General features: G+C 41.2%; 1 protein-coding gene across 2 annotated transcripts in view; it reads left to right on the forward strand.

Annotated features, from left to right (window-relative positions):
• Positions 1-5,610, forward strand: part of LOC128767933 (centrosomal protein of 128 kDa-like) — a 29,864-nt gene extending 24,254 nt beyond the window's left edge. For both annotated transcript variants that reach the window (XM_053880316.1, XM_053880315.1), the window contains 4 exons: positions 1,042-1,119; positions 2,540-2,653; positions 4,393-4,501; positions 5,166-5,610. In XM_053880316.1, coding sequence (XP_053736291.1) covers positions 1,042-1,119; positions 2,540-2,653; positions 4,393-4,501; positions 5,166-5,239 — 375 coding nt within the window. In that variant the 3' untranslated portion in view covers positions 5,240-5,610. The remainder of the gene's footprint in view (positions 1-1,041; positions 1,120-2,539; positions 2,654-4,392; positions 4,502-5,165) is intronic.
• Positions 5,611-11,804: the final 6,194 nt, after the last annotated feature.

Here is an 11,804-nt window from a genome sequence, read left to right on the forward strand (position 1 = left end):
TTGGCATCATTTGAATACTTAAATCATTATGATTGTGAATCCTATTTTTTCTTTTGACAAATATGAATCTTTCATTATCTGGAATATCATACCAGTTTTAGCTTGTTGTTCAGTCGTCATCTAGTCAGGAAATTTTAAATGTCATTTCATTAATATATTTTTTATCCTAAATTTTGACCTTTGTTTTTCTCTGAATTGAAGAAAAGTTTTTATTAGCTTTGTTTGCTCAATTGAAAGTACTGTAAATGCTGATCTATATTTTTGTTTAAATAGGAAAGTACGTAGGTTTGCAGACAGTTCCTAATGTACCTTCTACTCTACTCTACTTGAGATTTTTTCTGAGACGTCATGGGTCGGACAAAAAGCAACGTGTGAAGGTCAGAGGAGCGTCGGGTTTGAAAACACCGCTTTTGACCGGCTTGTTCCCTCTGACTGCGTTGTGTCACACAGTGCTCTGCATGCGTGCGCTTACCAGTCACACATGCCTTTCCAATATTTTCTCCTCCTCCTTAGAACTAAGTATTAGCTGTTCATATTTTATTCTGTTCTAATCATGTCAGAGCTGTGAAACAAATCTGTAATACTCCCTATGGAGGATTTAAATATCTTTCTACACTCTGGTCAAATGAACAGTGGATGAGTTTCCAGTGCATGTGGATGTTGTGTAGCTAATATTTTATGTTCAGCCCCAACCGAGAATATTAATAAAACATCACAGCTGCTGTGGTTTCAGGCTGTTTGCTGTTGTTATTTGGACGATACATCACATTATCTGTACAAATATGAAGGAGAGAGGGAACTATACAGAGCTGTTTAATCTGATGCAGCCATCTTTGGGTATAATCTCCTCAGTTGACCCTGCAACAACATCCTATCTCACTTAATGTGGAGAATCTTTCCTCCTTTTAGCTTCCGTGTCTAATGTTAGTCTGCAAGCTGGACATGTTGAGGCTCAAGTGCTGAAACTATGCTGAGTTTGCTTCATTAGTTATGAGAGAATGTGCTGTCTTTGTGTGTATAACTGTTGTTTGTGCTTCGTAGAACACAAGAATAGCCTTGGATTACTTGGAAAAAATTCCAGAGAAGCAATGTCTGATGGATGACTTCAACGACTTGGAGGTAAAATCTACCCGAAGTTTGAAATTAATTTTTTTTTTTTTTTTTTAATGTAAGAAGTGGATTTTGTAGTGAATCCTGGTTCTTCAAAGACCATGAAGATGGGTCTTATTTTCAACCATTATTTCCAGTTTCATCTTCCCAGGTAGATGGGATTAAGGCGCTTTATTTCCTTTTACTCTCTGACCCCTAATGATGGTGAGATCTTGTCTCAAATACTGGCAAAAAATGTCTTTGCTTTAGCATGAGATTGTGTCTTGAAAGTACCAAACCATTTCAGTGTTCGCTTTAATGCAGTGGAAGTGTCATATTGTTATCATTTCTTCATGCAGAATATTGTTCTAAATATAGGAGGTTGTTTTTTTTCCATTCAATATTTCATACATATTTACACCTCCTGTACATCCTCAATTTAAAGAAAGTTATATTCCAGAGTACCAGACGTCCTCTCCTCTGTTATCAGAGATGATTTAGCTGGTCTCATTCTGGAGCTTTGGATCTTGGTGACCGTCTGGCGCCTTTAAAAATGACAAAATCTTTTTTGATATTCAAATAAATTAATGAGTCTAATTTCTCTTAGAGTGCAACAGACAATTTTATATAAGCGTCAGTAGAGCCTCAGCAACACATTCTAAATATCTGTAATAAACATCGATAAGACGAAAAGCGTTGACCATTTCCACCTGTACTTTGACTTTCACCTAATGTTATTGTGGTACATATAGAGCTGTTTCTGGAGGAGTCATTGGTCTCCAGTGAGATTGTTAGTTGCTGGGAACGCTGCTGCATTCAAGTGGAGTTGGAACATTTGAGTTCCGGAGTTGGCAAGCCCCTAGCAATCTTCTCTAGTGACCTGAAAACAATGTTGTGTGAACAAAGTTTTATTTATTTTTTGTCTGTCTCTTGTCCCATTATCATTGAAACATTAGTAAAAGAATTGCACTCTTTTCCCTCTTTGCACTTTCGCACAAACAATGAATATTTACAATATGTAAGGTGTGTACATATTGTAAATATTCATTATTGCATGTTCTTGTTAATGTGTGATACTTTACTGCAATTGCTGAGAGTCACCAACAGCCCAAAAAGACTTCCTGAATATCACTCGCTGTTATACTGAAGCTGTTTCTGGTTCTGAAAAAAAAAAAGGATTTCACTTGCATTTTTAAATTGAGTTTGCCAACTGTACAATGTTTTGACAGACTGTATTTGGTTTCCTGCCACTGTAGCGTTTACCATTTGTTACAATAACTTGGAGTGAGTTGCAGGCACCATTGCGAGCACACACTCCGACAGAACAGCGTTTCTAACATACAAACCTGAAAGCAGCACCTGCTTTGACATGTGACTGAAACATTATGGCAGCTGAGAATAATTGATGCCGTTTTAAATGAGATTTTAGATTATGTCTTTGTGCCTGCAGGAGTTTCAGCGTCAGAAGGAGCTGGTCGAGCGGCGGTTCACCAAAAACAAAGAAAAGGTTTGGGACCTGCAGCATCAGATCGAGGAGTGCAAACGCAAAGTCCAGGACTGCATAGTATGACACCAGCTCACACACAATTACGGCTGCGTAAATATGTGCTTGATGATGCTTTCGAAGAGCCGCCACTCTAAACAACAGCCCACACTGTTTCTATTTCAGCCTCTAATTGCGCTGCTTTGTGTAAACAGCAGCCATTTGGATACGGATAGTCGGACTTTGAGAGCCATTTGAGTCTGGCTCGCCCACATCAGTGCCAATGTGTGTCGCGCCTAATTTGCAACTTGTATGAATAAATGAATAATTTTCCCCGCCGGTAATGCATCACGGGCAGGCGGGGGAACAAGCTCAATCTACGGCGCGGAGTCACAGCTCACAAAAGCACAACTGTACCAGACGCTGCTAATTGCTGCAGTCATTTTCGCTGCTGCGAAGCGGTCTGGGGAGGCGAGGAGACGGCGGGGTTGACGCCTCACACTGCCCTCAGCAGTTTGCAACCTTCCCTCGACCTGCGCTGACACTTTCGCTGTTGGCAGATTTCCCACTTACTTTCCGTCTTAACCCCAGCTGACCATCCTGGTTAAGACGACTCAAGTCAAATCTGTCTCAAATGCTGTTCAATCATTGACTCATCGCTTATGAAATCTGTCTAGTTAATTCATTATTCCAAAACTTTGCTCTGCCCTTGAGAGAGTATGAAAAATAAATGACAGCACTGACTCTTTAATATAACAGCGAAAAGGCACAGAAGATTTTTCTTTTTAAATCCTATTCTCGTATTTCATTTAAAGCCTTTTATCAGCTGACCCAAATAAATAGGGTCATGTTTTGCTCTCTTTAGTCTGACAATTTAGTTTGTTTGTCTTCATTTAATGTTTCCAAAAGCCACAAATTTGATCTTAAACTAATGGGTTATGACTAATGGGATGTTTGTGTGTGGCCAACCTGCAATTATAATGGTGTTTTGCTGAACACAAACTCGAAATAAAAATTTGTTTGCCAGTCATATACGATTTTAATTTACATTTTAAAATATACAGAGACCTTAAAACAATAATGATAATAGCATCACAAGTTAATTTCAGCACAGGGATGTGGACCGATGGGAGCAAAACGTGGGAAAAGTGCATTTTTATTATAAAATATTTACTTCTATATTTCCTCATTTATCTATATTTTTCCATTATTATTAATATTATCATTATTATTATTACATTATTATTATTATTTTTATATTTTCCCTATTTATTACAGCCTTATGGTTCTCTTATCATTCCTTACTGTGGGTCAAAATACAATGCAGAATACAAGTTAAACACACTAAAACATGGTCGCAAGCAAGTAGTCAAAAAAGAAACCCAGCACAGTTGCTATCGTGGAAAACTGAAGATGGTTTTGCATGGTAGTGTGATGGGTTATCAGATTGCTATGAGATTTCTCGAACTGTGGTCGGCTCTTCGTCACCTCTTCCTTCCTCCTCAGTGACTTTGATTATATTTTGCTGGACATTTTATGTTGCATCTTTTCTCAGTCAATGTGGTGAAGGGTCAGTTTAATAAACCAAAATATATCAAGGACTCAAATAGAGAACTGTCATGTACCATTTATTATCTACAGCAAATTCCAGTATCTCTATTCTGACTTACTAGATGAGCTCATATAAACTAGGAAGAATGATGATAAGTTGCATTTGTTTGGTGTCAAATCTGATTCCTGTGCTTAAAACATTCACCCCTGTCTTCCCCTTGTCTGTTGAATTCACCGTCTGGATTTCATCCCTGTCTCATGTCATCCAGGACGAGAAGCTGGATGTAACTTCCAGGAGTCTGAGACTGGCAGCTCTTTCTTCCTCCATCAAAGGTGGCAGCTCCCTCCAGAGAAGCTCTCTTCATTTGGACAGCTTGTGTAAGTAATTAGAGAGCTACAAATGCCAAATTATTGTTGCCGAGCTGTTGCTGCTGCAGACTGCTGCGAAAAATAAACAAATCAAATTCATATACATTATAAGAAAATTATATCAGTGCAAGTGTTTTGGTACTTAAGGTGCAAAAAAATGTTCCGTTATTGCAGAAGTGTTGCAAACTCTGTATCAGACTCGCACTGAAAATCCTGAAATGTTTTCGTAGTAAACCACACGCTGAGTCTCACGTCATGTTTCTCTTTTGAGACAATTCTTCGCTCAGGCAACACAAAAGGCTTCTTCTTCTCCACTGCAGAATATTGATGGCACCAGCCGAACCTCTGCTCTGACAGGTGCCGGCGTCCGACTGCACTAGTCAATTCAACAAGTCGTACATTTTTCCTCTCAGCTTGTGTCTCAGAGCCCGAAGAGTACATCTCCCATTTTGCTCACGGCTGACTGTTTGTCTTAGAACGTGTGCTGTGTTTCAAAATCAGTCAGCTTCTCTGATATATTAGTGTTCATTGAAGCATCATCTGGTGATGAATAAATTATGCTCACCACTGTTGGTGCTTTTCGTGGTAGTGTATTTATGTCAGTATAATTGTCGTATTCCTGAAAAGCTCAGTGAAGATGCAGTTGTGATGTGACAAGTCTTCTTTTCTGCAGCACATCGCCAGCTCCGGAGTGGCTTGGACTTGGATGACACAGCAGACTCCGGAGCCCAACGATTCCCGGATTAGGTTGCCCTGAGTCGAACTTTTTCGTTTTTAAATCAAGGAGCCCAAACACTGGATGCTAACAGCTCCTTCCACCAGCCCGAGGGGCCGTCCAGGCACAAGCAGGAGGTCTCACTCTGACCTGGAATTCTCCTCCACTACCTCGACCAGCCTGTCACTGAAGATGCTGGAAGCCAAAGGTCAAACTGTTCCTGAATATTATGCGAAATAAGATGTTACACTTGAGATACACTGCTTGTATAATTTACAAACCATTTTCTATATGTGTCTAATCTTAACACCATCTACGGATTATATTTGTAAATGTTATTTTGTATGAATTATGGAGGTGTTAACGCACCACAAATAAATGTCTATGCATCTTTTTTTTTTTTTATAAACTCACTTGTCACACCTTCTTTTAAGAGTCAAGTGTTTACTTCACCACAACTGCAGCAGCCTGCACGCTTCTGTTGCATTATTGAGAGCGCTTCATCGGACGACATCTCAGAAGCTCATGCGTTTTAAATTCATTATTTGACTGGAGATGTGAGAGCACCTGTTTAAAACGTGAGTTCTTTGCTGCAACTCTGTTTATTTCTGGCTTAAAGTTGGATGCATTTTTATTTGGACAAAAGTGAGAAATATAGACAACATATGCAGAAACATGGAAATACAGAGAAACTGAATGTCTGAACATGAATGTAATACATTATGTCATTTTCTTATTTAGGATGTACAATGCTGAAGCCTCATCATACAAACTCTATGGACCTGTCTGTTCGTCATCCCAAAAAGAGCCTCAGCCTCTGGAAGACCCCAAGTCTCTGAAGCGGGTAGAGCTTTTTTTTCTGGGCTCCTGAGGCTTCATGAAACAGTCTCCTCATGTTCAGAACCCACCAGATGGCACTCTCTGCTCTAAAATCCCTGACTCTGACAATGGACCCTCACATCATTTTTAAAACTAGGGCACTCCCTCCCCAGCTCTGAACATGAGGGCAGTGTTTCATGAAGCCTCATCTGTGTTGGGGTGATTTTTGGAGATGGCCTCTTTAAGTAGCCGTCTGAGTTAAAACATGAAATATGCAGTGCAGGAGGTGAAAAGGAAGGGGAGACAGGACTTCCCTGTGGACACCCCAAACTGAAGGCCACTTCTATGTCCTCTGTCGAGTAACCTTCGCTGCTAACCTCATTTCGAATGTGAAATATTGATGCTCAGTTTGAGCCACCTATTTCTCACATCGCTCATTTTAATTGTAATAGCTCTGATAAGAAGGCTGTTTTGACAAGCTTCCTGAAAGCATAACATAATTCAGTTTACTTTCAGTGTATATATATACATATATGCGCCACAACAACAGGTAAACACAAAGTGAGAAAAGGAGGAACAGTGCCACTGTTTGCAGAACTAGTCAGCTGAAAATACGGACCCAGGAAGAGAGAAGCAGCAGAGGAGTGGTATTTATTTACTTCACATGATTGAAAGATAGTATTTTTACTCTCGTCAGTGCGATAAATGCCTTCTTGGCGAGTCCGAATCACAGTTTAATTCCACTCAATTCATTCACTACAGTAGTGTTACAACTTCATGCAACAGATTCTATACAAGAAATTTCCCCTGAAAAAGCAAGTTATAGTCCAGTGCGACTTACGTGTTTTTCTCTTCTTCATGATGGGGTTATTTTGAGTGATATGACTTTGGAGCGACTTGCAGTCTAAAAGATACAGTCATCATTGTGAGCAAAAATCTATCTCAGGCGCACTGTAGACTTTGAAGATGAGAATGGGCCTGGAAATATTTTCATGAAAACAATTGCAGTATCTTGGACTACAGAAACATACATAGTTACGTGGTCATTATATGGTGCAGTGTTAATTGTAAAATTTCAAATATTGATCATGAGACTAGGAATAGATGGCATTCCGGTGTAGTTCTGCATCACCGCCTGATCCATAAATCTTCCAAAGGACTGGTGAGAAAGAGATGCAGTGCAAAAAGTTATTTAGTATCTATCAATCGCATTGAAAATGCTAAACATGGTTTCTAATAATAAAATTGGGCAGGAGTTCTTTCAGACAAAAGGCGTCAGGAGTGGGATGGCAATGTGAAGTGCATCCGGTGGGAACGTGGTGTATTTGATGAGAGAGCCCAGAGGCGGTGAAGCACTGTGGATGATAAACTCTGATCAACATAGAGTTGTGTAGCTCTGGAAAGAGCACACTTTGACGGGTAACAACTGTTTCATCCAGTTTGGTTCCGAGTCCAGTAGCAGCAGGGGAGAATGGAGCTCTTGAAAGCTCTGAGCCAAAATGAGCTGTGAAGCTGTGCTAAGCTTTTGCCCACTTACAGTTCCCAGTGTTAAGTTCTTGAAATTGCTGAAAAGCTGGCGTGTAAACCAGCTCTCTGATCAAAACCGTGCACTCCTCCTCACAACAAGAACTCAAAACTGCAGACAATGAAACAGCCCTGACTCCCTGTCTGCCCATCAAACATCTGTAATAATGTTCCTCTAAACTTTATCAGCTTGCAAAACACATGCAAAGCTGATTCCCACTACCTCAAATGAGTTTCCTCATTTACATTCCGGCCCGTCATTAGTCCTGCTTTGCTCCAGTTTGCCAGGGTGAAGGAGAGTAATGAATAAATTCACAGCTTTCCACCGTTATCTATTTGTCTTCTCCAGCGTGGCGTAATAAAGCCGTTCAAGTCTGTCATCTGCATTTGCACATGCATGAGGACTATCGGAGCTTGTCAAAACAAATTGCAACATGACTTTTTATGTTTTCAAAATGTGTCAGCAGTGTTCATTTCTATTCATAAGAATGCGGGAATTCCCATTTTCCTGCTCCTACGACTGTGGAGTAGCTGAGAAATCGGGTTATGAGCTGGTTGATGCATGTATCCTGCACACAAACAAGCATTTCTACCCTGGATTTATTGTTAATAGTTACTTCGCCCTGATTTTTGGGATCAATTTGGCTCCTTATTTGGCACTTGTGAATTTCTTTCGGCAGGGAAAGATCAGTCTTCATGAATTCACAAAACTCACTCTCAATTCTGTGATGCTGCAAAACAAAATTCTTACTCATCGTGTATATTTTCAAGTGTGTTTCGAAATATTAATATTAGTAGCTAGTGATGGGTCAATGAGGTATCATGAAACAGTATTGCAGGGTTGAGGCCACTAGATGGCGCTCTTGGTTTAGTAATGATGTGATGTTTCATTGAATTAGTTGTTCAAGTCCAAACATGTCACAGCAGACAGTGACCTCTGGTGGCCTCTGAAAACCAGGACACTGTTTCATGAAACCTCACTACTAGCGGCTTTACATTTGGGGTGCAGTCGGTTCATTTTATTTTGAGTTAGCTATCATGCTATTTCATGGTGTTTATCATGGTATATTATTATTTTGTAATGTTATTTTGTCTCATGTTGTTTGTGGTAAGTTCTTGGAAAATTGTGAGATGAGACACATTATTGTAGTCTAGTCTCTAGTAAAGTGTCATGTGAATATCAGGAAAAATGTGGAGCATACAGACAAGTTACTATACTAGAGTATACGTCATCACCTTGGCACAAGCCTGCGCTGTGGCTGCCTGGTCTCGCAGCAAGCTCTCGCTGATCATCCATGCTGTGCTCAAACGCCCCCAATATCACGAGACAACATGATACTGATCCAAAATTTGTTTTGCCCTGCAGGCAGCTCTGAGCCTGTGCAAGTCTGCAATTACATGAAACCTTTTTTTTTTTTTTTTTTTACTGATGATTGCTTGCTAGACTATGTTTAGTTTCTCTGGAAACTGTTTTACAGCATGACCATTGAGGGCCACTGCTTATCCACGATGATAGAGGAGATGCTCCTCTCATGCTTCCATCCCGACCAACTTCTCTGCTGTGGGTCTTTTCACTTGAGAATGTCTGTTTAAGGTAAGAGAAATTCGTTTTTACAATGTTTATGTTCCTTGCAACCTTGGGCCACGTGTCTCCACGTCCAAAGTTAAACGTCCACTCCGACTCAGGAATGTCTTGCGCTGATCGGCAGTGGATGGCTTCAGTTTTTACCAACTTGCTCGGAATTGCAAAAGACAACTTCACGTCAGAGAGACAGGAATTCTGTTCTGTAGCGTGTTGGCCGCTCGATTTCCGCAGAATAGTGTGATCTCAATGTGAAGGCTCATTGAACGTTAGCTCACTAAAACAGCCATTACAGCCACTAAACCCCTCCGTGTGGCTCCGGCCTCTCAGAGCCAATCAAAAAGCGATCAGAGGAGTGTTTACCACCACTGCTTTCTGCCGTTGTAGTGCTGGCGTAAGCCTCTGCAGCCGTCGCGAGGCTGATTCCCATTAGAACAAACCTATTTGGCTTGCATTACAAACCCATTCAATCAGACGGCGGTGCTCTGCTTCCTAGCCTGAGCCCGGAGGCTGAGAGTGCATCCAGCCCACTAAGCGAATGGGTTATTGCAGCTGAGACTGTGTATCAGGCTCATTTTCTCCCACAGAAAAAGCCTTGTTTTCACCACAATGCTCCTGCAACAATTTGTATTTATAAGGCACTGTTAAGTATGATGAAGCATCCCCGGCATATTCCGACGGAATATGCAACAGTCACGGATGAGTGGCTGGTTTTCATGTTTGATGGCAGGCAGGTGTGGAACAGACGCCATTCTGCCTGCCAGTCGCCGTGCCAGAACGACCCTTTCTGGCGAGCGCAGCGGGATGCTCATTTCATCCTTCATGACGCGGATGAGTGTCATTATTTAGCGAAGCACAGAAGCCCCACAGAGGCTTCACGATGAACGGACTTAACCGACATGCGGGTGTCACTAACCGACTCATTAATATGTGCTTTGCAAAGGAGAGTGAAATTTAGGGATGAGTGCGGCGAACAGTATACACCACAGCATATTAACTTGTCCATTCCATTCCACTTGTCCGTTGTCCGTATTTTCTATTGTCTGTATCACAAAAGTTCGCACCGTCTGTTATGATCTTTTCTTATTCTCATTATATATTTGATCATTGAAATGAAGCATGATGAGTGTTGGTCGTGTTTTGGGCATAACAACGTGAATTTTAGATCCAGGGTCCTATACAGTAGAAACCTAGTGATGGGTTGGTGAGGTTTCACGAAACACTGCCCTCCTTTTCAGAGATCATATAGGTGGTGCTCTTGGTTTAAAAATGGCATTAGGTTTCACTGAAACAGTTGTTCAAAGTCAAAATTGTGGAGCACCAGGTTCCACCTGAGGTGAACTTGGTTTCATGAAGCCTCATCAACTCCATAGTCTCATATGGCCTTGTGCAAAATTGAATGACCTGATCCTGTTCCATCAACATGAGTTACTGGAACCTCTTAGTAGACAGATAAGTGGCGGACAAAAAATACCTCCTTAACCTTGGTATTTACTCACATCCTTTATAAGGCTGATAAGGTTTCATGAAACAGTGTAGTCTTGAATGCAATCTGTTCTATAATCTTTGCTTTTGACTCCTTCAATGAAAACTCCTGTCACATTTAAACGAAGAACTCCACCTACTGAACAAGACTGGACACTGTTTCATGAAGCCTCATTGACCCATCACTAGTGGAGCTCATGTCAAATAACAGACTTACCGTTGCTCACTAACTCTTCCGCACCAAACAAAGCTGCAGCCGACTTTTGCTTCCAACTTCCTCTTCTCCTGCAGTTCGCATAAACGTCCTGAATTTTGTGAAAATCTAAACAGCGATTCTATTTCAATAGCATTAATACTAAATGTCCCAGAGCGAAGTCTCTCCACTAACTTTTATTCCTCCTCGCTCCAGTCGGTCACAGATAATGCAGCAGCCGCGGCAGCGAGCGAGTTTCATCACATATTTTGTAGATTTTTATCTAAATCCAGCTTCAACACCAGAGCAGTCTGATACACTGCTATTATAACACACGAGGACGGCGAGGGCATTTTTGGACTAGATTCTGCTCCAGTCTGCTGCACGATCAAAACAATTCTGAATCATTCATTTTAAAATAAATGGCTCTTGCGGAGCTCTATTATTAAACTCCAGTGAGATTAGTTCGCTGGGTGCAAAGATACTCATCTAGATGATGTCCAGGAAGGTGAAAAAAAACAAGCACAATTCATGTTTTCTGAGGAAAGAATGGAACCTCGACTGGAACGTTGTTTCTCAATTATGGCAGTGTCATGTAGTGTTGCTGGTAATAACATGTAATTGGTGCGGCGAAAGGGTTGTTCAGCTCTGTAATAACTTTGTGAGGGTGCGCATGGTCGCCATGGTGACATCTGCATGGGGAAAGGAGGGGTGTGGCAGTCGCTGAGGAGCACGCTTCAGGTGAAAGAATGACGTAATCGCAGCCCTCTCACTTTGTGTACTTTGGGTGAGAGAGGGAAGCAATACACCGAACCTGAAGTCGCAGGCCACCTATGTGAGTGGAGATATGAAGGTGCTTTACATGGATCCTTTATCTGTGTATGAACTGAGGACAGCCCAAGAGACGGTCACAGTGGTGGCACATGGCAGGAAAATAGTCTGTTTTTCATTGTATACGGCAGATCACTGACAGCCTTCTGTGTGAATTTATCTG

The sequence above is a fragment of the Synchiropus splendidus genome, chromosome 12 (genome assembly GCF_027744825.2).
Source record: "Synchiropus splendidus isolate RoL2022-P1 chromosome 12, RoL_Sspl_1.0, whole genome shotgun sequence".
In the NCBI taxonomy this organism is placed as follows: Eukaryota; Metazoa; Chordata; class Actinopteri; order Syngnathiformes; family Callionymidae; genus Synchiropus; species Synchiropus splendidus.